Genomic DNA, 24,337 nt, shown 5'->3' with positions numbered 1-24,337 from the left:
CATCTGGTTGTGTAAATAAAGAAAACAGTCGATCTTCTTTCATTTCATACCAGAAACATCTCTGTGCTGTTAATGTACAGGTTCTACAAGTGAAATACTAATTCTCCATAATTTGTTGACAACCTGTACATGTGTACACACACACACACACGCACGCATGCACGCACACACGCACGCACGCACTCACACACGCACACACGCACTCACACATACATACACATACACATACACACACTCTCTCTCTCTCTCTCTCTGTGAGTCTCTCCGTCTCTTTTTCCACACACACATTCACAAACACACACAACCCAATCCCCCAGACCCTCCCTCCCACACAACCAGACGGACAAAAAGAACAACAAGAACAACAACAAGAACAACAAGAACAACATCAACAACACCACCACCACCAACAACAACAACAACAACAACAACATCAACCAACGAACAAACCTTCTAAGCAACCAACACAAATAAAACAAACAAAGCAATCGAGAAGCAATAGAGAAAAGCAACCCTGTGAAACAAAGTTGTTGCACCGACTACCATAAGAAGACGGCATAGGTGAAACATGCATCAATGTCAGTCGCCTGTGTTTTGACGTTCCAGTCAGGTATGCTATTATATCGAGTGTTCAGTCCTACACCTCTATGACCAGTGACAAGGTCAATAATTCGCAACACTGGAGGTGTACTGGCAAGTGTGCAGCTTTCAAACTAAGGCAAAGTCTGCGCGCCAAGCGCACAGGTGTGCATGTGTGTGTGTGTGTCGCCGCGACATGAACTGAAACGGTTTACGCTGACTCGGTGACTGTGTTGTGACACGCGGAAGCGAGATAACCTGCGAGATAACCTGCTCAACCGTTCAGGTTCAAAATGGCGTCCGATTGTTGTTCTTGGGGACAGTTTCAGTTAGTGATTTGAAGTGAAAGACACATCTGGTTTGATGTAGAGATCTTCGACATTTTGTGTGTCTGATTATGGAGGAAATCGTCTCGGTGACAAGAAGTGTAAGGTGTAGGCTTTTTGTGCGATTCAGACTGTAAATGGAGGATTGTTTTGAGGTAGCCTACCTGTGTTAAAATGGGATCGGGCTGAGCAAACCCAGAGTGGTTATCACGTAAACTTGTAAAGTGCACACAGTGACAATGTCGTATCAAGTGTCTAAGCCAGTTCACTGTCTTGCTGTCCTGCTGCTCGTGTGTTTGGGTGAGTGCAAACAATATTGGCCCTATTTTTTATAACTCCATTTATTGCACATTGTTATGTTCAAAGGTGTGTGTGAGCACTGTATGTGTCACCACGCCTGTCATGAATTGGGTGAAGTCGACTTCGCGAATTAAGCTTGCAGCACGAATTTTCTGTAAGAAGACTTCGTGCAGTCTTCGCGATCGAAGTCGACTTCGGGCTCTATTAAGGACGGGCTTTAAGATTTCGAAACTTGGTTGCTGAGTTGCTGCATATATATTACATGTATAGGCCTATAGGCTCTGGTTTGGGCAGATCGTTTCTGTGTTGTTGTTAGATATATATATTATATAGTTAATGCTTGTTTTGTATCGTGAGTTAATGTTTACAAGACAAACGGACACACAGACGCCGGATAAATATAAACGGGATTCGTTGACGGTTGTGAAATCGAGACCAAGGGAATGTGTGTGTGTGTGTGCGCGCATCTGTGTGTGTGTGTGTGTGTGTGTGTGTGTGTGTGTGTGTGTACATGTGCGTGTGTGTGTGGTTGTGTGTGTAAGACTCCGGGTACACGTTATTTTTCGTTTTTTTTACATTTAGTCAGTATTTGATTGTTTCTATTTTGGTGAATGCAGTCCGTATGAATGAATGCATGCAAATATTATGAAATATCTATTCGCCTTTTAATTGCCATTTTCCACCTGAATACTCAGCCACCCATGTCACGTGTTTGTGCAGTCGTCTCATGTGACGCCCAGGGACTCGCAAGCAGTGGAAGGACAAAACGTTCAGCAAAGAGGTAAGCAAGAGTGAGACTCTAAATAATATAAACCTATATATGATAAGTTAGACTGCATTAGGATTTGTTGGTTCACCCTCTGAGTGGAGTAAAATTATCGTTCATATATATGTATTATATATGATATATACTGCAACACTTGAACTTGAAGTCATTCGAATCTGACTACAAGTGCAACGATACAGACATGAGGTGATGAAAAGTGTAAACCAAACAAATCATATAAATAAAATATATCATCCTCCTAGATAGGCAGATTTATGCCCGAGGGCACGTACGACAAGAAAAATGTTCATTCAAAATGAACAGCGTCGATGCAATGTCCACCAAAGATTTATTTTGGGAAGTGTTAAAGGTTAGGGTCAAAAGTTAATGAATTGCATGTTGTGCTGGATATATAAATTGTTTATTTCAGTCAATGCTTGATTCATAAGTACATTTTTCAGCATGGTGCATCTACAGGAGGGTGCTCCAACAATGATGCATAGTGCCAACATTTAGCGCAAACTTTTCACAACAGTGCATTATTACCACAAAGCGCATACAGCGATTATATAGTAGCAAGTTGCACTAAACATTTGAACAAAATGCATTTTGTTCAAATGTTAACAGCACAGCACCAAGTTTTGCATAAGTGCACAACAGCACTGACCATTTCACAAAAGTGCATAACAGCTGTGACAATTTTACAAAAGTGCATTGACCATTTCAGGCAGATGGCTAACATGCAGATTTCGCTTTTGTCTGTCTTTCTTTGAAAAGTAGGCATGTTCAAGATCGATGAAGTCATGAGCAATTGGGTTAGATGACAGAAATGATTCAAAAACGTCAGATTCAGTTAGATGACAGAAAAGATTCAAAAACGTCAGATTCAGTGTTTTGGGCACTGTTGAACAGGAACATTCTCTCCTGTTCAACAAATGTGGGTTCAATTCAAAAGCAACATTGTCACAGATAGGCTAGTGTTACATTTCTGTAAAGTTTCAAAAACATCTTCCATGTTTTGGTTACTGTTGAACAGAGGCATATTTTCCTGTTCAAAAAAGTCTGACACAAATTGTCGTAGTTGTGGGTTAAGGTTCGATCTATACTGTCCTTCAAACGAGTCGTAGAACCGTCATTGTCACAGATAGTGTTACATTTCTGTTTTACATTCAAACGAGTCGTAGAAGTAGTAGTACATTTGCGTTTGGTTGTTTTTTCTTTTAGATTCCTGTCACTCATACTAGCAGTATTGATTGAGGTACATAAATCTGTTGATGTACAGGGATGACTTGTTTGTAATGAATCCTTGTTTCCTCCACATTGAGTTTGCATTGCAGTTGGACAGAAATGAACAGGTGTTAATTGATAAACACATTGATAATGGCTTTTGAGAAAATCAATCAATTCTGCAAAGGAATTAACTTGATGACATCAAAACTGCAGCGCCATTTGAAGAATGGTTACCATTTCTGTTTCTTTGATGGGAATCAAACAAATAAAAACATTGACTATCCAAGTTACCATGAATGGCAATAGTTGACTCCTGAAAAGTAGCAAGGATATAATTTGAGACGATAAACGCCTGATGCAATCCCTCCTCAAGGTCAGTCAACTCAAAACCTTCATCATTCGCAACATCAGTGGGCAACACAGCGGGATTCGTATGTCCAGAAATCATGTCGAAAAAATATTACATTTCAAAAGCATGTCCAACCACAGTTGTTGGCAAGTGTTCGTGTCCGAAGTAGCCTTCAGTGTGTGTATATGTATTCATGTGACAGAGAACGTGACCTCATTGTTCAATCCTCTCTCTCTCTTCTTTCTCATTCGAACGCACACACGCAAGAACGTAGCCTACGCACGCATGCACGCGCACGCACACACACACACACACACACACACACACACACACACACACACACCCCGCTGACGCACACGGCAAACCACGCACACACACACTGACTGTCGGCAAGCATCTCTTTTTGTTTTCTTTACCTTTGTTTATTGTGTTTTCGATATTTGTGTTTATTTTTTGCTTGACTTATCTGTTTTATTTTAATGTTTGCTATCCACATCGTGTGATAAATGTTTCTTCTCAGTCTCCGAGTCAGTTTAGTTTCTGCACGCCGCTTTGGTACTCCTTGTTTTTCTAACTGGTGTATTGTGCGCGACTGATTTGCGGATTTATTTTTATTCCTTTCATATGCAGTTGAAGTGTTGTGGGTGTTATTGTCTGTATATGCTATGTTGCGTCTGTGTATGCCTACAAGAATTTTGGGTGTAATGTGCCTGTGGTCTGCTCGCAGTCGAGCACAGAAAACATGGCGGCGCCCTGTGGCAAATTCGTGGAAAGTCTTTCCCGACCGCAGATACCAGCGTCGTCCGCGACGCTGGAAAAAGTCAGTCAGTGAAAAGTGTAAGGGTGGCAGAAGGGGTGGTGGTGGGAGCGCTGTGGAAGGGGGGAGGGGGGAGGGAGTAGGTAGGAGCGACTATCAGCGACGGAGAAAATGTTATGTTATGGCCTGTGTGTGTGTGTATATGCTTTGAATAAACACTCAACTGCCAGACAAATGAACAGGGACGCTGCACGCCATCAAGATGCGAACTCAATCTATTTCCCAACTCGAACCGTTTGGAGATAACCATTATACAACATCTGTATCGAACCGTTTGGGGATAACCATTATACAACATCCCCCTTTAAGATCGCGAAGGCAAACTTTGTCGCGCATCTTCCGATATCGATTTCGATGTTCGCGAAGCTTTAAAGTTCACTGAATGTTCGCGAAGTTTTCATATGTCCAATCTGTCTGGCTTCTTGACTGGGCGGCCGCTTCGGGTGTAGACTTGGTTGTCTACTGGCACAGGATCACTGGCGGTGACTGGTTCCGGCATAGCTTGCGGAATGCTGACGTCTCCAGGGTGTTGAGCTTGGACCGGGATCAGCGAGGACACTCCAGGGGTCTGAAAGTCTCTCGAAGCTGCAAGGTCCCGAGGGACAAGGTGTCGTCTGTTTCTTCTCTTGCTGCCACTTGGCGTCTGTACTTCGTAGGAACGAAAGGGCAAAGTCTTGGTGATGACGCCTTGTTGTCCAGTTGGTCCAACCAGCACAGGCTGTCCTGGTACTAGTTCAGGCGCAACTCTGGCACGATGAGCTCTGTCGAAGTTGAGCTTCATCTTCATCTTCTGTTCAGCATCGGCTTTGGCAACTTCAAGTGAACCTTGGCTTTTGCTCATGAAGTTCCTTGAAATGGAGGGCACGATGGTTCTTATCTTCCTCCCCATCAGGAGTTCAGCAGGGCTTTTCCCTATCTGTAGTGGAGTGGCTCGGTACATCATGATGGCGATGTAGGGATCATCCGCCTTTTTCAGTAAGTTTTTGACTGTCTCCACCGCTCTTTCAGCTTCACCGTTTGCAGGTGGGTAATAAGGACTACTGGTAGTATGGTCAAACCCGTAGGTTGCTGCAAACTTTCTGAATTCTTCATTTTTGAATTGAGGTCCATTGTCTGTCATTACACTCTGTGGAACACCATGTCTGGAGAAGATGCTTTTAATGTGGGCTATGGTGGTGATGGCTTTCTCGTTCTTTAAATGGGCTAACTCGATAAAGCGAGAGTAATAGTCTATGACTAGGAGGTATTGGTCTCCTTTGAAGTCAAAGAGGTCCATACCGACTTTCTGCCATGGAAAATCTGGAGTCTGCGTTGGGATGAGAGGCTCAGGGGGAACTTTTCTTTCTTGCATACAGGTCGGACAGTTTGTCACCATCGTCTCGATCTGTGAAGACAATCCAGGCCACCAAACGCTCTCTCTGGCCAAGGCACGACATTTTACAATGCCCTGGTGTCCTGCATGCACTTTCTGCAAAACATCTTTTCGCAAAGTCTCTGGAATGATAATTCTACTTCCATACAGCAGAAGTCCTTCATGGATGGATATCTCATGGCGTACTGCCCAGAAAGCTTTCAGTTTCTCGTCTGGACAGGAGTATGGCCATCCTTCTTGAGTGTACTTCTTCAATGTTTCACACAGAGGATCTTGTCCTGTTTCTTTTCTGATTTCTTCTAATCTCCTCTCTGTGGCAGGAAGATTGCCAATAACTTGGTGGATGAGGAGGTCGCCTTCTTCTTCGAGTTTCTTCTCTGTCTCTCCAGGCTCTTGAGTTGGGGCCCTGGAGAGTGCATCTGCGGTGATGAGGTTCTTCCCTTGAGTATACACTATCTTGTAAAGGTACCTCATCAGGCGCATTCTGAATCTCTGTATGCGTGGTGTGAGTTCATCGAGGTTCTTTGTCTTTAGGAGTGCCAGCAGAGGTTTGTGGTCTGTTTCAATAGTCAGATCTGCTAGTCCTGTGATATACTCCGAGAACTTCTCACACGCCCAGGTTGCAGCAAGTGCTTCTTTTTCTACTTGTGCGTACCTCTGCTCTGTTGGCGTCATTGATCTGGAGGCGTAGAACACGGGTTTAAGAGTTTCGTCTGTTTGCTTCTGGAAGAGGACTGCTCCCAATCCATATGATGAAGCATCAGCAGAGACAACCGTCTTCCTGTCGGGACTGTAGTGAGCAAGAACTGGGGCGGACATCAGTTTCGTCTTGATGTTCTGAAACGCCGTCTCCTGCATGCTGTCCCAGGACCAATCGTTGTCCTTCTTCAGAAGATCTCTCAGTGGTTTGACGTCTTCTGATAAAGTGGAACCTGCGAACTTGGAAACATGGTTGACCATCCCTAACAGTCTCCTGAGATCAGAAATGTTTGCTGGCCTCGGAAAGTTCTTGATGGCTGCAACCTTGTCAGGATCAATCGCGATTCCGTCTCTGGACACCACATGTCCTAGGAACTTGATTGTTTCCTTGGAGAACTGGCACTTCTCTGCATTCAGCGTCACGCCAGCGTTCTCCAGCTTTTTCAGAACGTGATCCAGGTTGTCGTCATGCTCTTTCTGGTTACGACCGTAGATCAGGAGGTCGTCTATGTCACAGATGACGCCGCTTTGTCCCGAGAGGAGTTGAGTCATGGTCCTCTGGAACACTTCAGGACCCGAACTTATCCCGAAAGGTAGTCTTGTATAGCAGTATCTTCCGAACGGCGTGATGAACGTCGTCAGAAGTTGGCTGTCTTCGTCCAACGGAATCTGGTAGAATCCACTGTTACAGTCCAATTTCGAGAACACTTTTGCTCCTGACAATTGGGCTAACAGCTGATCCGTAGAGGGAAGCGGGAAGTTCTCCCTTCTCACCGATTCATTCAGTTTTGTCAGGTCGACGCACAGCCTGACCTTGCCGTTGCTTTTTGGTACTGCAACGATGGGAGCGCACCAGTCTGTTGGCTGCGTCACGGGTCGGATTACTTCTTGTTTTTCCAGCTTCTCAAGTTCTGCCTTGACCTTACCCTTGAGGGGCAAAGCCAAACGTCTTGGTGTGGACACAGCAAAAGGAACTGAGTTTTCCTTCAGCCTTATTTTGTACGAGTTTTGGGTTTTACCCAGTCCTTCGAAAAGCTTTGGGTACTGCCTCTTGCTGCTTGTCTCGAGTGTTTCTGCTACGTAGCTGACTCTTTCTACGAGTTTCAGGGCAGTTATGGCAGGCCTACCCAGAAGTGGTTCCTCTAGCCCTTTTACCACGAACACATCTTGGATCGCAGTCTTCTGCTTGTAGGTGATCTTGCCTTTGAACTTTCCTACTACACTCATTTCGGCTCTCCCTGGACCGAAAAGTTTCTTCCCTGCTTTTTCTAGCGGGCGCTTTGAACTTGGAACTAGGTTGTCCGGGATGACAGTCACGTCGGCTCCAGTGTCAATCTTGAACACTTGGTCAGCACCCTCGATCTTGACTGTGATCTGCCACTTATCTGACGTCACTTCACCAACCACAGAACCCAAATAAGCTTCAGCTCCTTCTTCCTCTTCCACTGTTTGGATGTTGGATGAACGGCAGACCGTCGCATAATGACCCACCTTGGAGCATTGGTGGCACTTGGCGTTCTTGGCTGGACATGCTTCTCTGTTGTGAGGTGGGGTTCTCCCACAACGAGAGCAATGGGACTGTCTGGGACTGGTAGGGTTTTGGGTATATTGGAAGGACTTGGACTTGTGGGGTCTTTGCTTTCCAGTCGGTCGACTGCCTGACTTGTTAGATGAGGTGAAACGATCAACTGAAGCGTCTTTTGACATCACCTGAAGCTGCTGTTGAGATGTCTCGTAAGCTCGGCAGACATCGACTGCTTTCTTGAAATTTAACGTGGAATCTTCTAAAAGTTTCTCACGAGCAACATCGCTCTTCACGCCCACCACAATGCGATCACGCAGCGTTCTGTCTTCCATTTCTCCAAAATTGCAGTTTTTCGCCAGCTTGCGCAGAGCTGCAACATATGCTTCAATGGACTCAGAGGAATCTTGGTTTTTCCAGACTCAAGTTCTGGTCCACGAATGTGGGCGTGGGTTCGAACCCCACTTCTGACACCATGTTATGTTATGGCCTGTGTGTGTGTGTATATGCTTTGAATAAACACTCAACTGCCATTATACAACAGAAAAGAAGGGTGTCACCGCGATTGTACTCCGAGAACTTATGGAATGCTCATTCAAAAGCGTTGACGCGGCCCTCATTTTCAAGCACATGTCAAAACAGATGCAGTACAACAGACGCTTGACAAGTACGCAGAGAGTTATATACAGAAACAGACACACGTACTGAGACACACAGGCACACACACACACACGCACACGCACACACACAGACTCCCCCGTCATTTGCCTTTGCCCATTCCACTAGATTGTAGTTCGTGAACAGAACCCCCCCCCCCACCCCGCCCCGACCATTTCCTTTGCCCTTTCCCCTATCCAACCAACCCCCAATTAGAAGAAAGAAAAGAAGTGATTTCTCGCGCTATATTTTGACCTCTCTCTCTCTCCCCTCTCTCTGTCTCTCTCTCTCTCCCTTTCTCTCTCTCTATCTCTCTCTCTATCTCTCTCTCTATCTCTCTCCATCTCTCTCTCTCTATCTCTCTCTATCTCTCTCTATCTCTGATCTATCTCTCTCTCTCTCTATCTCGCTCTCTCTATCTCTCTCTGTCTCTATCTCTCTCCCTCTCTCCCTCTCTCTCTCTCTCTCTCTCTCTCTCTCTCTCTCTCTCTCTCTCTCTCTTAACGACGTTAAACACCAGATAAATAAATAAAGAAAGAAATCTTAATCCTTGTTAAATAAAGTTCAATTCAATTCAATTCAATTCAATTCAATTCTCTCTCTCTCCTCTCTCTCTCTCTCCTCTCTCTCTCTCCCTCTCCCTCTCTCTCCCTCTCTCTCTCTCTCTCTCTCTCTCTGCGCCCTCTTTTCCTCTCCGAATTATTCCCGTTCGCGCTGTCGGCGTCGGCAGACTGTGTGTATGCGTGTGTGCGTGTGTGTGAGAGAGAGAGAGCGGGAGAGAGAGAGAGTTAGGGTACGAGAGAGAAGTAGACGAGTGTTTGTAAGCTACAAATTCTTTAATACAGCACCTTCACGCATTAATAAAGTGATGGTGAGTTTTTTCAGAAAGAAAATGCAACGTTTGGCCTTAAAAAAAATCGTAATAGCCATTGCCCGCAAAAAGATTATGAATTATCTTTGTGAAACGTGCAGACAGCACCAGCCCTGTGGTGTAATCATGCGTCTCTCTTGCAGACATGTTTCATTACATTTAGTCAAGTTATGACAAATGTTTTAACATCGAGGGGGGAATCGAGACGAGGGTATGTGTGTGTGTCTGTGCGTGTGTGTGTGTAGAGCGATTCAGACTAAACTACTGGACCGATCTTTATGAAATTTGACATGAGAGTTCCTGGGTATGATATCCCCAGAAAATCTTTTCATTTTTTTGATAAATGTCTTTGATGACGTCATATCCGGCTTTTCGTGAAAGTTGAGGCGGCACTGTCACGCCCTCATTTTTCAACCAAATTGGTTGAAATTTTGGTCAAGTAATCTCCGACGAAGCCCGGACTTCGGTATTGCATTTCAGCTTGGTGGCTTAAAAATTAATTGATGACTTTGGTCATTACAAATCTGAAAATTGTAAAAAAAATATGTTTTTTATAAAACGATCCAAATTTACGTTCATCTTATTCTCCATCATTTTCTGATTCCAAAAACATATAAATATGTTATATTTTGATGAAAAACAAGCTCTGAAAATTAAATATATAAAAATTATGATCAAAATTTCTTTTTCGAAATCAATTTAAAAACACTTTCATCTTATTCCTTGTCGGTTCCTGATTCCAAAAACATATAGATATGATATGTTTGGATTAAAAACACGCTCAGAAAGTTAAAACGAAGAGAGGTACAGAAAAGCGTGCTATCCTTCTCAGCGCAACGAATACCCCGCTCTTCTTGTCAATTTCACTGCCTTTGCCACGGGCGGTGGAGTGACGATGCTACGAGTATACGGTCTTGCTGCGTTGCGTTGCCTTCAGTTTCATTCTGTGAGTTCGACAGCTACTTGACTAAATGTTGTATTTTCGCCTTACGCGACTTGTTTTTTTTATAAGCTGATCAGTACATTCACTCCCTTCTTCCCTTGTTTCAGCCCATTCACAGACCCGGGTGTGATCATTGGCATCATTGTGGGAGTGACGGGAGTACTGGTGGTCGTGGGAGTCACAATACTCCTCTGTAGACTGTTCTGCTGCAAGGGCTCTTCTTGTAAGTACTGTTTTATTCTCCTTGATTATTAATTGTGACACATTATAATTATATATATGTAACAACTTGCCAATGTTCACTTCCATGCCTGCACAGGTTTTGAAACGAGAAATATATGGATCTGTATTTGTTGACATTGTGTGTGTGTGTGTGTGTGTGTGTGTGTGTGTGTGTGTGTGTGTGTGTGTGTGTGTGTGTGTGTGTGTGTGTGTGTGCATGTGTTCAGTTTGTGCGTGTGCCGGCGCATGTGTGTGTTTGTGTTTGTGTGTGTGTGTGTGTGTATGGGTGCATGCGTGCGTGTGTTTGTGTGTGCGTGCGTGCGTGTGCGTGCACTGTGCGTGCGTGTGATTGAGTACATTAGTGCGTGCTTGCGTGTGTGACTAACCTGAGCCAGACCTGAGTTACCACCTGCACCATCACTGATTCTTACCTCCCTTCGCTTGCACACCGTGCCAGTTATAGATCCTGTCCAGTGCAACCACGTTTGGACAATGTCATATACGTTGTTTGAGACTGTTGTCTTCCTACCCTAAATCTGTAACCTTTGGAGGGGTACTTTCCCCCAACGCCTGTATCTTGTTAAAGTGGATACGGTGGATACACCTGGATTTGAACAAAACATTGACTAAACTTTCAGACCATAATAACGGCCGATCCCCCAGAGAGGGAGGGAGGGGGGTCTACAGCCAGGTGACGGTCTTTCAGGAGCAGAGTGTTTAGTCCTCTCAAGGTACGCTCACAATACAGTGGAACCCCCCTTTAAAAGCATGGAGTTCGGTATTAATTTTGCTTGTATGGCTTTGCTTGTATGACTTTGTTTTGTCTTTACCCTGTATGCTTGGTCTTGCGTGCTTGGAGTGTGTTAAGCTTTTGTGTTTGCTTGCATGGAGTATGCTGAGTATGCTGTGTTATGTAGATTGTGGGTCTTGTTCATTGTGCATGGTTTTATTATTAGTTATGTTAATTCTAGTTATTGTAAAGCGCATTGAGCATATATATGATTATGCACTATAGCAAATGTCCATTATTATTATTATTATTATTATTATTATTATTATTATTATTAAAAAAACACCACCAAGAACATCAGGTGTAGAAAGAAGGGGCCTTAAAATGGGGGTGTATTTACAAAGGTATGAACAGGGCGGAGATGTAGCTCAGTCGGAAGCGCGCTGGATTTGTATCCAGTTGGCCGCTGTCAGCGTGAGTTCGTCCCCACGTTCGGCGAGAGATTTATTTCTCAGAGTCAACTTTGTGTGCAGACTCTCCTCGGTGTCCGAAAACCCCCCCGTGTGTACACGCAAGCACAAGACCAAGTACGCACGATAAAGATCCTGTAATCCATGTCAGAGTTCGGTGGGTTATAGAAACACGAAAATACCCGGCATGCTTCCTCCGAAAACGGCGTATGGCTGCCTAAATGGCGGGGTAAAAACGGTCATACACGTAAGAGCCGTGTGAGTTTCAGCCCATGAACGAACAAACAAACAAAGATTATGAACAGAAAGTATGAGAAAACCAGGTCGTAAAAGGGGGGGGGGGGAGTCTTAAATTGGCGGGGGGGGGGGGGGGTATTGTTAAAAGGGAGGTTCCACTGTACGTTCACGAGGGAGGTGATGGTGCGTACCGAGGATCAAGGTTACGTTCTCACAGGCATGCAAACCTAATTGTCATTTATAGGTTCAGATGCCTGTGAGGACGTAACTTCCCTTTGGCAGGGAGTTGTAAATCTCAAACCTCAAGACTTGTGATTTACGAAAAGAATAATTTTAGTTTTAGGTCTCATTCTTCACATTTCACTGAGCGGCTATGTATGGAGACACAAATGGCACAGTCAGACAGATGGACAGAGAGAAAGATAGACAGACAGACGAACGGAGAGACAGACAGACGGACAGACAGCAAAGCAGACAGATACACAAGCAGACAGATAAAGAAACAGAAAGGCTCACCAAGCATTGACATACTAACAAGCTAACATTTCCACGTATCAAAGGAACGACCAAAGGGAAAACAACGCACACAAAAACACACACACGAAACAAAAATAACGTCAAAAGTTGTGTGGTGTCCATTCCAGGTTGTAGCTGCTGCGAGAGAGGAGAGCCATATCAGGAGTCTGGCCTTGTTCCACCCACGGCCGACAAAGACCACAGCAGTCCAGATCATAACCCTGGCAGCAGAATTCCCAAAGACCACCCAAACAGACTCCGTAAGACGGACAGGAGCAAGAACACCACGCTTTACAACCCACCAAAGTACGACGATCTTACTCAGACTAAAAATAGCAGCTGGAAAGTGCTAGACGTCAACAAATACATCAAGGAGTCCGGCGAAACCATCCCACCTGTTGATCTCAAGAAAAATTCCAAAGGTTCCACCGTGACCAACACAGGTGTGGACTCCCCTCGCGCTCTCAAATACGATTTTGACGATCTGGAAAATTCACCGGTGGTCTCAAGAAGAAGGAAAAAAGAACCGGTAGTCAAGTCTTATCACTCTCCCGCTTCGAGTGAAACGTACGTTGGAGACATTTCTAGAAGGGAGGAAGACAGAAAACCTTTTTACAGCCGAAGAGAGGAAGGTCCTAAATTAAAATTTATAATGAGTGAGTTTCCGTCTGGAGGTGATGGTTTTCAAAACAGTGGGTACGAAACACGCGACTCTGACTCTCCTCCGTACGGAGGAAGTAGAGGCGAGCTTCCGAGGGTACTACCGACCGGTGCAAAATACGGTCAGCAGACTTCCAACATGGCGTACCATCCTCGTGGATCAGATTTTGACGAGGACGAGATGGCATCGCGCCAATACAGCTACCAAAACCACAACCCTAACCAGCCATATGCAATCAAATCTGAAGGCGTCGGGGGTCAGCCCTACATTGAAAGCCACCAGCAACAACCACCACACAACCGTTCCTCCGACGAAACACACCGTCCCAGCCCGCGCGTGATGACGAATCCGAAAGAGACCTACTACAGCTGGGACATAGACCCGTCCTATGATGACGGTAAGCGGAGGGTTTGGGACAGCGAGGCAGGGTGCATGAGAATCATGACAGAGGCAGATGATCCACCGATCAGCTCCCATCATAGCAAGCCAGCTTCCGCTGAGAGGTATCCCAAGGCCGGTGCTGACAATCCAGCCTATAAGAAAGAGTCCACGGAAACTACAGTGTAAGTGTAAGTATTAGAGGGTGTTGATCAGCATCGCCCTGAAGAAATAGTTCATAGAAACTACTGTGTAAGTAGAAGAGGCTTTTTGGTCAACCTCGCCTACAAGAAAGAGTCCACATAAACTACTGTGTAAGTAGTAGAGGATGTTGATCAACCTTGCCTACAAGACAGAGCCCATAGAAACTATCGAAGCGATCAGAGAGATCGGTGGACAATGTTCACTATGTTCAGCAGCCTCGCCTTCCTCAGAGTCCACCAACACTACTGTCCAAGCAATTGGAGTAATTGAGCAGTCTTACGATGTTATACGCTACATACAGGAAACGAGCAGAGTCAAGACAAAGCGCTTAAATGTCGATTACTTCAGTGCAGATTCTTTATTTTTGCATTCCAGTCTTGCTCTCAACAGGAAGTTCCTGAAGACTTTTATGACAAAAGCTACAAGAATCGGTGATTTCTGGTTTGTGTTTACAATATTCATGAGCATTGGTTGCGAATAGACTGACCTGTGATCAAAGAACCAAATATCTTGTTTGGCTTATAGTTTTAAAGCAGATGCCAAAATTGACTGACAAATACGTCATTAAAACTATTCCACAGCTGACCTTGACGCAAAAATGTGTAATTGCAACTATCCAGAGCTATTCTGGACGCAAAAATACAGAACTACAACTATTTCACAGCTATTTTGGATGCCAAAAATATAATATTGCTATTTCATATGTTACGTGGATTTCCATTGGTCAATTGGGCAAAACTGAGCTCAGTGCAAAAGTGATATCGACGACATTTCCGTCGATATCAGTTTTGATATCGATGACCTCTTTATTGCTTCCCCACTTCAAAAACAAAAACACCTAAATTTAAAAACAAACAAATATATATGAAAATGTAATTATCCCAGAATTTAGTTGAGCAAGTGACTAAAGACTTTTTGAAAGGAAAGACATTTTAAAATACTGAAAAGTACAAGAAAAGAGTGAACAAAAAGAAATAATAATCAGAGGGAGGAATATATGGAACAGCCAAAACTGAGACAAATACTTTTGTAATTTCTTGACAGTATACAAAATGTTTAGAGAATTAGCAATATATCTAACATTGACTGACTGTGTGATGATATCTTCTGCTATTGGTCTGTTTCGACAGTGATATCAAAATCGAGACCGGAGGTCGAGATTTTGATATCACTGTCTCAACAGACCATAGCAGAAGATATCATCACACAGTCCGTCAATATTGGGTAGAATTGCAAATGTTTCACTGCTAAGCTTGGCGAAAAAATATTGAATTGCAAATGTTTCACTGCTAAGCTTGGCGAAAATATATTGAATTGCAAATGTTTCACTGCTAAGCTTGGCGAAAAAATATTGAATTGCAAATATTCCACAGCTAATCTTGATGGCAGCAAATTATTTTACATTGTGATTCTCATTACTGCAAATCGCAGCAATATTCTTATTGTAAAATAGTTATTGTATGGGTTTGCTCAAACTTTTGCTACATTGTTTGGTACCTTCAAAAAGAAAAAAGAATTATGTTGGCAAATTTAATGTATTTGTACAGTATGGAATTATGAAACGGCTTAAAATTTATGCATTACCCTTTTGGTTGTGGAAAACACTACAGCTGGTTTTAAAATGGATGGGGAAAATTGTCGTGAAGTGTTCTTGTAAATGCCTTATTGAAAGGATGTGTGAGGTCAGTGTGAGATGCATTTCTAACCAGTATGTCTCACTGTTTAGATGTTTACTAAGTAAGATTGATTTGTAAAACTGTTTTGATATCGATTTACGCAATTTTAGTATGCATTCATGTAAAATACAAAACAAATGTTGTTTTGATTTACATATACGTAGAACTAGAAGGCTCTGTTGATTTTTATATGTGTTACAAACACATATGTGTTAGACTTATGCATAACAAAATCAAAACTTGACTAAATGTAAAAAGGGTACCTTTGAAAGTCTACAACGGCTCTCAGTTCGCTAGTTTAATTAAGAAAAAAAAGCCCCCCCCCCTTTTTATTTTTACCCCAAACTACCATAGAATCGTATGCGTAACAGAGAGTTACACAGACTTAATGTTGATGATTTTTTTGAGTGATTTGACTGAGTGGGAATATCCTAATTCCCACACTTTAAATATGTGCGAATGTTTTCTATTTGTTTGCCGGATTACATTTGCTGAATGAGGAAATCCAACTTATATTACTCTGGGGTCTGTGAACACACCTTCTATTTCTTTGAGCGAGTGGGCTGAGTGAAAAACAATACCAACCATCTGACCGTGCGTACTAAGTGAAGCACTGACAGACTGAGCTGGAAAAAAAACCGTTGCGAGTATGATGCTGTAGCATAAACGCTTTTAAAGTATTACCAATACAGCGGAAACCCTATTTTACGACCCTCTGATTGACCCTCCCACCCCACCCCCTACCCCCCTCCGATCCCTCTCTTTTTAACGCCTATTGTATTCAAATGTCTGTACATAAATAATGTTTGTGAGTTTAACTCCATTGTTTTTAACCTGTTATTAAGACTTCGTCTCTGAATGATTTTCTCAGATTTGTTGGCGGTCTTAACTGAGGACTCCATCGCATAAAAGAAGCTTGCCATATCGTGAAATAATCTTGAGTATGGATTTTTTGATTTTTAGAGATGTGGAATGTGTATAGACGCACTGATCCTTACTTCATTCGAATCTGAACTCTTCTCGCTCTTCGGGGTTACCAATGCCTCATAATCATGCACTCGGGAAAGACAGGTCTTTCACGTGACTGCTGTAAAAGTAAAGGGAAATAATTCAGTTATTTTTTTCGTGATTTATACCAGATGATACCTAGTTTGATAAACATTGGTGTGTACACGTACTGATCACTACTTCATGTGCACAGGGTTTTTGTTGAGAATGTGAAGTCCGTGCATTTTCTTATTGTTGTTGTTGTTATGACGCTGTTATTGTACGATTGTTGCTGTTGTTGTTGTTGTTGTTGTTGTTGTATATTACACATACTTAGCAAATGTTTTAAACTTTTTAAAAAGGGCAAGCAGTTACACATGAGATGGAATAATGTAAGAGAATCACCGGAAAACTGCTTATGCAAATGAAATTTATTTGTTTGTTTTAATTTGTACGACTTATTTTGAAAGTTGTTCCAGATATATCTTCATTTAAGCAGAATTCCACGTTTTCACTGCTTCGCGTTGGTATGTTTGTTTATGGACGTCATTTTACACACACACAGAGCATAATTTGCTAATTGCAGGCTTCTTTTTGTGGAAATCTTTGCTTAGTTCTCAGTCAGCATTTGATATGATTTCTTCATAGCACCTGACTGGAAATGAAGTTTCATACAATAAAAACTATACTGCGCCAGATTTACAGCAGTTCTGTTGAATTCACACAGTCAGAAAATTTCAAGGCTGTCCTCAACATTCTATGCTCACACACACACGACTTGACTTCACTTAGGAAGGTTATGTGATGCTTAAATCATCTGTCTTGCCACTATTTCATCACAAGTAACCACTGTGTTTATTGCTGGTATGTGCCGGAGTGGAGGGATAGTCTTACCCCATGTAAAAAAAAAAAAATAATAAAAAAAAGCCTGGCAGGTGATCTGAGATGCCTTTAATAACACAAAGCTGCCTCTGTAAACAATTCTGCTTTTACACATGCTATCCCTTAACTTGGATTCATACCAAAAATCAAGCCTAGCTTCATAGGAAACAGAATGTTACTTCAGCATTTAGAATTATGATCTTATTTCATGTACACGCCTTGGCAAATCTGACTCGATCACTACAGCAAGAAGTCAGTGTGTTGATTGTTCATATGTGACCAAGTTGAGGGATGAGCTTATCCTATGTTAAAGCCTGGCCTGAACTGAGACGGCGAAGAGAAGTAGTGTGCCTTTAATGACACAATGCTTTCTTTGTAAGCAATAGATTCAACATCTCAGATCTGGTCAGGCCTATACAAATGCCATCCCTCAACTTGGTTCATACAAAAATCATGTGCCTGGCTAGAGAGTGGGGATTTGTTGTTCTCTTTTTCGAAATCCAAAATAAGCAAAATCAGGTCTTAAAAAGGAGCAAGTCTTAAATTTAAAATGGGAGTGAATTTACAGATGTTATGAACAAGAAGTCTGCGTAAACAGGGTCATTAATAGAAAGGAGTCTTAGATTGGGGTGTCTTAAAAGGGGCAGGGTGGTGTGTGTGTGTGTGTGGGGGGGGGGGGGGGGAGTCCACAGTAATGACCATAAAATAATCAAAATAATACTATTAGTCATCTTATTCTCTACCAAATTTCTAGAGGTCAAGACAATGATACAGATTTTTTACTTGTGTCACTGTTAGTGTCATTCTATGAATAACAGACCAATAGAAAGAGAGAGAAAGAGAGCTCTGTGGTTTTTTTTTTACCTGAAATAAGTGAACTTTGAAGTGCATTCATAATTAAAGCCCAATCATGTGGTTTAACCTACCTAGTCTTGAAAAGCCTGTCCGAGGAAACAGAACAAGCACCCTTCCGCAGACCTTCCTAACTGGAGAGTCTTGGTTGTAACCGCACACTTTCTAAAGTAGTCCATAAGCAGTTCCATGTGCCTATGTTTTCACTGGAACCAGCTCCTTTGTGTACCTGTGATCTGGATGAGCTGCAACACATAAAACTTTCATATGAACACTATGTCATAAGTACACCAGTTAGCATACATCAAACACTGAGGAGCATCACAAGATATGTTCTAAGGAGGTAACAACTATTGTCACAAAGTGTTTATGATACAGCCACAGGCACATGGCACTGAGTGGTCAATTGGTGAGGGGAGTGGGGGGGGGGGGGGGGCAGAAGTTCTGCTCAGTCTTGTCTACTGATACAACACTTTGTGGTGGTGTAAGGCAGGGAATCACACCCCAACCACTGGCCCACGCCCACCTGGTGTCGAGTGCCTGAGGATACATCAGTCCCAGTCATGGCTGGCCCCCGGTTTGACCAGACAACTGCCATGTATGGGTACATTTACTTTACAGTACAGATTAGTTTTCAATAGCAATGACATCATGGACGCACACCTGCCCAACACTGACACTGACAGCAAAATCAGCGACCAAACGTGATAAAGAGTAACTAATCGTCACAAACATCAAAATGCTTTGCATTAATTTTCTTGAAGAGGTCATTCTTAACCAGATAATCATTTCTAGGCAATTGAAGATTATTATTCCACCTACAGGCTATCACTCCTATGGCTGTTACTTGTAACACATTTCATTTCTTAAAATATGTTTTGTAAAGTACATAGATTTCACTAAAAGGCACATTCCTTCTCATGAAAACAATTTGGCTCACCGTCTCAGATCTGGTAGGGCTTTAAAATGGGATAAGACATGATCTCCAGGGGTCGACACTAACTTATTTGGCCTGGGGCCACACTGGCCCCAGAGATGGAAATTGCTGGGGCGGAAAAAAAAAATCTGGGGCCCACTCTCAGTATTCACGTGCGGCAATGGATTGTCTGTTTTTCTTCATCGTACTGAAGCCAGGGAAATTCTTTCAACCATTTGACATTGAAATTACGACAGCGCTTTGCGCTTTTGGCTGCATCGGTCTCCTTTTTTCGTTTCTCTCCACCCTGTTCTTCATCTTCATTTCCATGTCTTTTTACACCAGGGATGTGTCGCCACATTTTGCGTTTGGCATTTGAAGGCGATACTTATCTCTCACGCTAAAGAGCGCAATCTGGGAGTTATTTCCCTTACGACATTGTCCTTCGACGATTTGAATGTGTTTTTTCTTGACTGCGGCATTGATCGTAACGCAAATTTCAGTGACGACTTTGACTGGCGATTTTTAGTGATTGGCTCTGCTGGCATTAGAATTTTCGGTTTGTCATTGTTGGAATTTATCCTTGGGCGGAGTGGGCCCCAAGCTTTGGCAATGTTTGGGGCGGAACACAAAACTCTGGGGCGTTCCGCCCCCCGCCCCCGCTAGTGTCGAACCCTGATCTCTTAACTTGTTCACATACCCCAAAAAGTGCGATTGTGTTATGAATAAATGCTGTAAAAGCTACCTGTACTAGTTCATTAAAAAAACAAATCACAAAATGTCACTTCACCACAGCATGCAAACAGTGTGTTTATTTCTGGTATGTGTCTAAAGGCGGAGACAGACGCACAACACAAAACCCTGTTTTCGACAAAAACACCATCTCAAAACGTCGGGGAAACACATGTTTTTAAAGAGGGGATGTCACATGCGAAACACACAGATGAAGCGCGGTGCGTGTTTTCACAGAAATATCGGTCAGTGTCAGCTTGACCCGTCCAGCTATCGCCCTGTGTTTGAGTTTGTAAACAACACGGCTGGCAGTGCCCACTGATACGGTCAGTGTCCACTGATACGGTCAGTGTCCACTGATACGGTCAGTGTCAGCTTGACCCGTTCAGCTACCGCGCTGTGTTTGGGTTTGTAAACAACACGGCTGGCAGCGCCCACTGATATTATTGCCTCTCTTCAATCGTGACAGGATCCATAGACTCTAGTTAGGATTCATGGGTCCGATACTACCCTGAATCGGTACCACATCTGAGTCTGCCATTTTTTTCTATCTCCGTGGTGCCGGAAACCGAGTCACTTGAGTTGATCGTCCGCGTTCATTGGCTGACTACCAAAACGTGTTTTTAGATTTTAGAGCATGCTCTAAAACCCAAAACACAATGCAAAAACACGAAACAGTGTTTTCTGAAACGCGTTTTGGGGGATGTCACATGGGAAACACGCTGTTTTGTGTTTGTTTTGAAAGGAAACACTGTTTTGTGTTGTGCGTCTGACATGGCCTTAACACAGACACACACACACCATACACACATACACCAAAGCAACACAAAAGCCGAAAACATGCCTACCATCTAAATGAGGATATCCAGTTCCAACTGTCTTCTGCCAATATAACACTGCCAGAGACACCATGGTGTAGAAAGTCAGTTTAAAGAGAGACTACCTGGAAGAAAAATATATATACTGTAATAATAATAAAACACCCAGTGCAATAGACATACTTTCTCGTTAAAGGCTTACTTTACTATGTAAAACATTTTGCTTCACAATCACAGTCTCAGATCTTGTCAGGCTTTTACTTGGGATAAGATCATCCCTCTACTTGGACGCATACCAACATAGATCAGCTTGAATGTTTGTGAAAATATCCCATATTTTGAGTTAACTCACCACAGCAAGATGGTATGTGGCCAAGATGAGGGATTCCATGTTAAAGCATAGCCATATAATATCTGAGACAGTGACCCACACTATAGTGACAAGGCAAGTGTGCCTTTAAATTGTAAACTGTTATATATGTGCATTTTGACTTCTTCATAAATTATAACCCTGATGCAGGCAGTCATCAGTAGTGGTTTAGTACCTAGAACGAGAAAAGAATGAACTTGCAAGAAAGAAACTGAGTCAAAATCAAAATACCCTTTTGAATTACAAACTAGATTCCACGGGGCAGACAGGGTTTGAGGTTAGAAAGCTCTGAAATAACTCTGCTATTTGAAATTGACTAATAGTATTAACTTATAACGTCATACATGATACAAACAAATGAACTAAGGCCTTTGAAGATCCATATCCAATCCTGCTACACAAAGGCACAAGCAGAGGTTGAAATTGCCAGGGTCATTTTCCATCCCCATGTAGCCTGGATTTAATTACTGGCATGTTTTTTTTAAAGAGGTGTGTCACTCAGAATGACTGGAGATGGTTCATTCAATGCAGAGCATAATATACCATTGATTTCTTCATGCCATCTGATTTGCCGGTGAATTCACAGGGCGAGAACAATTCAAGACTGGCCTCAACATTTTATGCTGACTGTAAATTGTAATTATATAATATATCCACCCTAGCTAACTGGTACACTAATCACTTGCTCTGGCGGACTTCTTTTTCCAACATCATAAATCTGTTATTTGTACTTTAGCCTTTTGTGGTAAAATATTCTCATTACCAGTTGCACTCACAATCTATTGCTAGTGTATTTTGGAAATGATCAAAAGCCTTACTTGTGTTCTATAACAGCACCATGTCACTGTTGCGGGAAGAATGAGGCAGGGCTTGGTAATAACTGAGACCTGCAAGTAAACAAAACATATTTAGAATCTCATCATGTGTTATTTTGTTATATAATAATATCTATGTCATGAGGTCTTACATTGCAATAACAAACACACGCATAACTTAACTTAGCAAGGTGTTCTATGTGCTAAGAATAAGAGTAATTGTTTAATGAATTAACGCTGAAGAAGCTACTAGTTGCTTAAACAAATTCATAGCAAAATGTCACTTGATCACCACATCAAGCACACTGTATGTTCATTTCTGGTATGTATGCAAGTGGAGGGATGATCTTGTTCCATGTAAAATCCTAGCTCAGCTGATCTCTCTCAACTTGGATTCATACCACACATTAGGAGCCTGGCTGTTTCTGTTCAGTGGGCATTTCTCCATTTGTTTTATTTGAATGCATTTCTTAAAAAGAACACTTCCTCTGCACAGCAAGCAGTCAGGATGTTATATGAAGTCTTATATCGCGCGCGTATCTCCAGACTCGGACTCAAGGCGCAGGGATTTATTTATGCCGTGTAAGATGGAATTTTTTTTACACAATACATCACGCATTCACATCGACCAGCAGATCGCAGCCATTTCGGCGCATATATCCTACTTTTTACGGCCTATTATTCCAAGTCACACGGGTATTTTGGGTGGTCATTTTTATCTTTGCCTATACAATTTTGCCAGGAAAGACCCTTTTGTCAATCATGGGATCTTTAACGTGCACACCCCAATGTAGTGTACACGAAGGGACCTCGGTTTTTCTTCTCATCCGAAAGACTAGCACTTGAACCCACCACCTAGGTTAGGAAAGGGGGGAGAAAATTGCTAACGCCCTGACCCAGGGTCGAAATCGCAACCTCTCGCTTCTGAGCGCAAGTGCGTTACCACCCGACCACCCAGTCCTTTTTGTTCCAAATCAAACGTTGTTTTGCTCCAACCAAGACTGCAGATCTTGGCAAACATGTGGCATAAAAACTAGATTTGATGACCTTACCCGTACTCACCCTGAAAAGTGCCGATCTAGATTTTGCTATTTTAACAGAGGGGACAGAGGTTGTACCTCTCCTCATGCAGACACCGCATAACAAATATATATGTGTAACAAATCCAGTTGCAACACTGTAGTTTCATGGCTTAATTTCATTGACTGATTGAGTCAGCAGTAGTGAGTACTACATGTCATTATGATCATACCAGTATTAGTGAGTATTACAATTGGAGCAATCTGCAGAATTGTTACCAATACATCATCATAACAGGAATTCCTCAGTGCATGAGACATTGGTGTGTAGACATTTATATGTAGATCTTTAAAACATTCAATGAGTCATGGGACTAAAAACTGCTAAAGCCTTATGTGGCAACATCACAAACAAAATTAACCAACCCCAAATTATGTCAACCTCATGGCCCTTGTACTTGTAGTTCAAGTTGTACTGTTGTACTAGCCAACAGACATAACAAGGAACTTAGCTCAGTAGGTGTTGATTGCTCTGCGTCATTATCAATATCATGATGCTGAGAGTCGAAATGCAGTTCAAACATTTGCAGTTTGAAATTGAATGAAAAAAAAAAGTAATTTGTAAATTGTATGGTCATGGTCATGGTGTAGAAGTTTTGAACTTTAGCGTTGTAAATTCATTGCTCCGAATCAACTGCAATCTAACCCTCCGATTTATGTCCTAAGTCATTTACATACCTTTGGAATTTTAAGGAATGGGTATAACGTCCTTTCATCTAATGATCTAGTCTACTTTGGGATTTTGCCCAGTCGCCGTCACCGTCTCCCAGTCCTTGACCTACTTGGAGTCCTTGCTGGGTTGAATCGGCTGAGGAGCGAACCCATGACGACTCGCAACGCGAGGAACCAGAAGAGGAATCTAGGTTTATTTTGCGTGTTTTGGGCCTGCCGACCCTACTTGTACTGTAGTCGATCCACAACCGGCACGAAGCTTCTTTTCGCAGGGCGAAACCGCCCCACTCGTGACTTCATCCGATGTCCGCCATGTTTCAAGTGACAAAAAAGTAGAAACGATCTAACAAATAACTTTCATTTCAAGCACAGTCAAAAAAAAAAAAAATTAAAAAAGTACAAAAGAAGGGGTGGAGAAAATGGCATTATCTAGACAGATTCAACTCGGATAAACTAAGAGGGACTTATAACTACTGAAGATTGAGAGCACAGCGGACGTCCTGTAAATTCCCGATCCATTTTTTCCCCTTCCCATTTCGGTATACTGTTCTCTGCTTGTAACGCTACGCAACAGGATAAGAGATATCCTGAGGGTATAAGTGATACTCCCACATACGTTGCACAAGCATAATTTGACGTTACCTTATATACGGTCCAACCGGTGTGCAATGGGTGGAGGGAGGGAGGAG

The 24,337-nt window shown here is 42.7% G+C and overlaps 1 protein-coding gene and 1 long non-coding RNA gene across 3 annotated transcripts; one reads left to right on the top strand and one right to left on the bottom strand.

Moving 5' to 3' along the window:
• The first annotated feature begins 672 nt into the window (after nt 1-672).
• Nucleotides 673-17,022, top strand: LOC138982428 (uncharacterized). The gene is made up of 4 exons (XM_070355706.1): nt 673-1,205; nt 1,926-1,986; nt 10,539-10,654; nt 12,735-17,022. Exons 1-4 carry the CDS (start codon nt 1,145-1,147, stop codon nt 13,832-13,834), a joined length of 1,338 nt encoding a protein of 445 aa, XP_070211807.1. The 5' UTR covers nt 673-1,144; the 3' UTR covers nt 13,835-17,022.
• A 1,235-nt stretch (nt 17,023-18,257) lies between these two features.
• LOC138982427 (uncharacterized) lies at nt 18,258-24,321 on the bottom strand. 2 transcript variants are annotated; one of them, XR_011460867.1, is made up of 4 exons: nt 23,655-24,321; nt 21,901-21,969; nt 20,743-20,837; nt 18,258-18,491 (listed from the first exon to the last, which is right to left on the bottom strand). It is a non-coding gene; the product is annotated as an uncharacterized lncRNA (long non-coding RNA). The 2 variants fall into 2 exon arrangements; XR_011460866.1 differs by having other exon boundaries at nt 18,260-18,491; nt 23,759-24,321.
• Between the last annotated feature and the right edge of the window lie 16 nt (nt 24,322-24,337).

The sequence above is a fragment of the Littorina saxatilis genome, linkage group LG12 (genome assembly GCF_037325665.1).
Source record: "Littorina saxatilis isolate snail1 linkage group LG12, US_GU_Lsax_2.0, whole genome shotgun sequence".
Taxonomy (NCBI): Eukaryota; Metazoa; Mollusca; class Gastropoda; order Littorinimorpha; family Littorinidae; genus Littorina; species Littorina saxatilis.
This window is presented reverse-complemented; position numbering and strand designations above follow the sequence as displayed.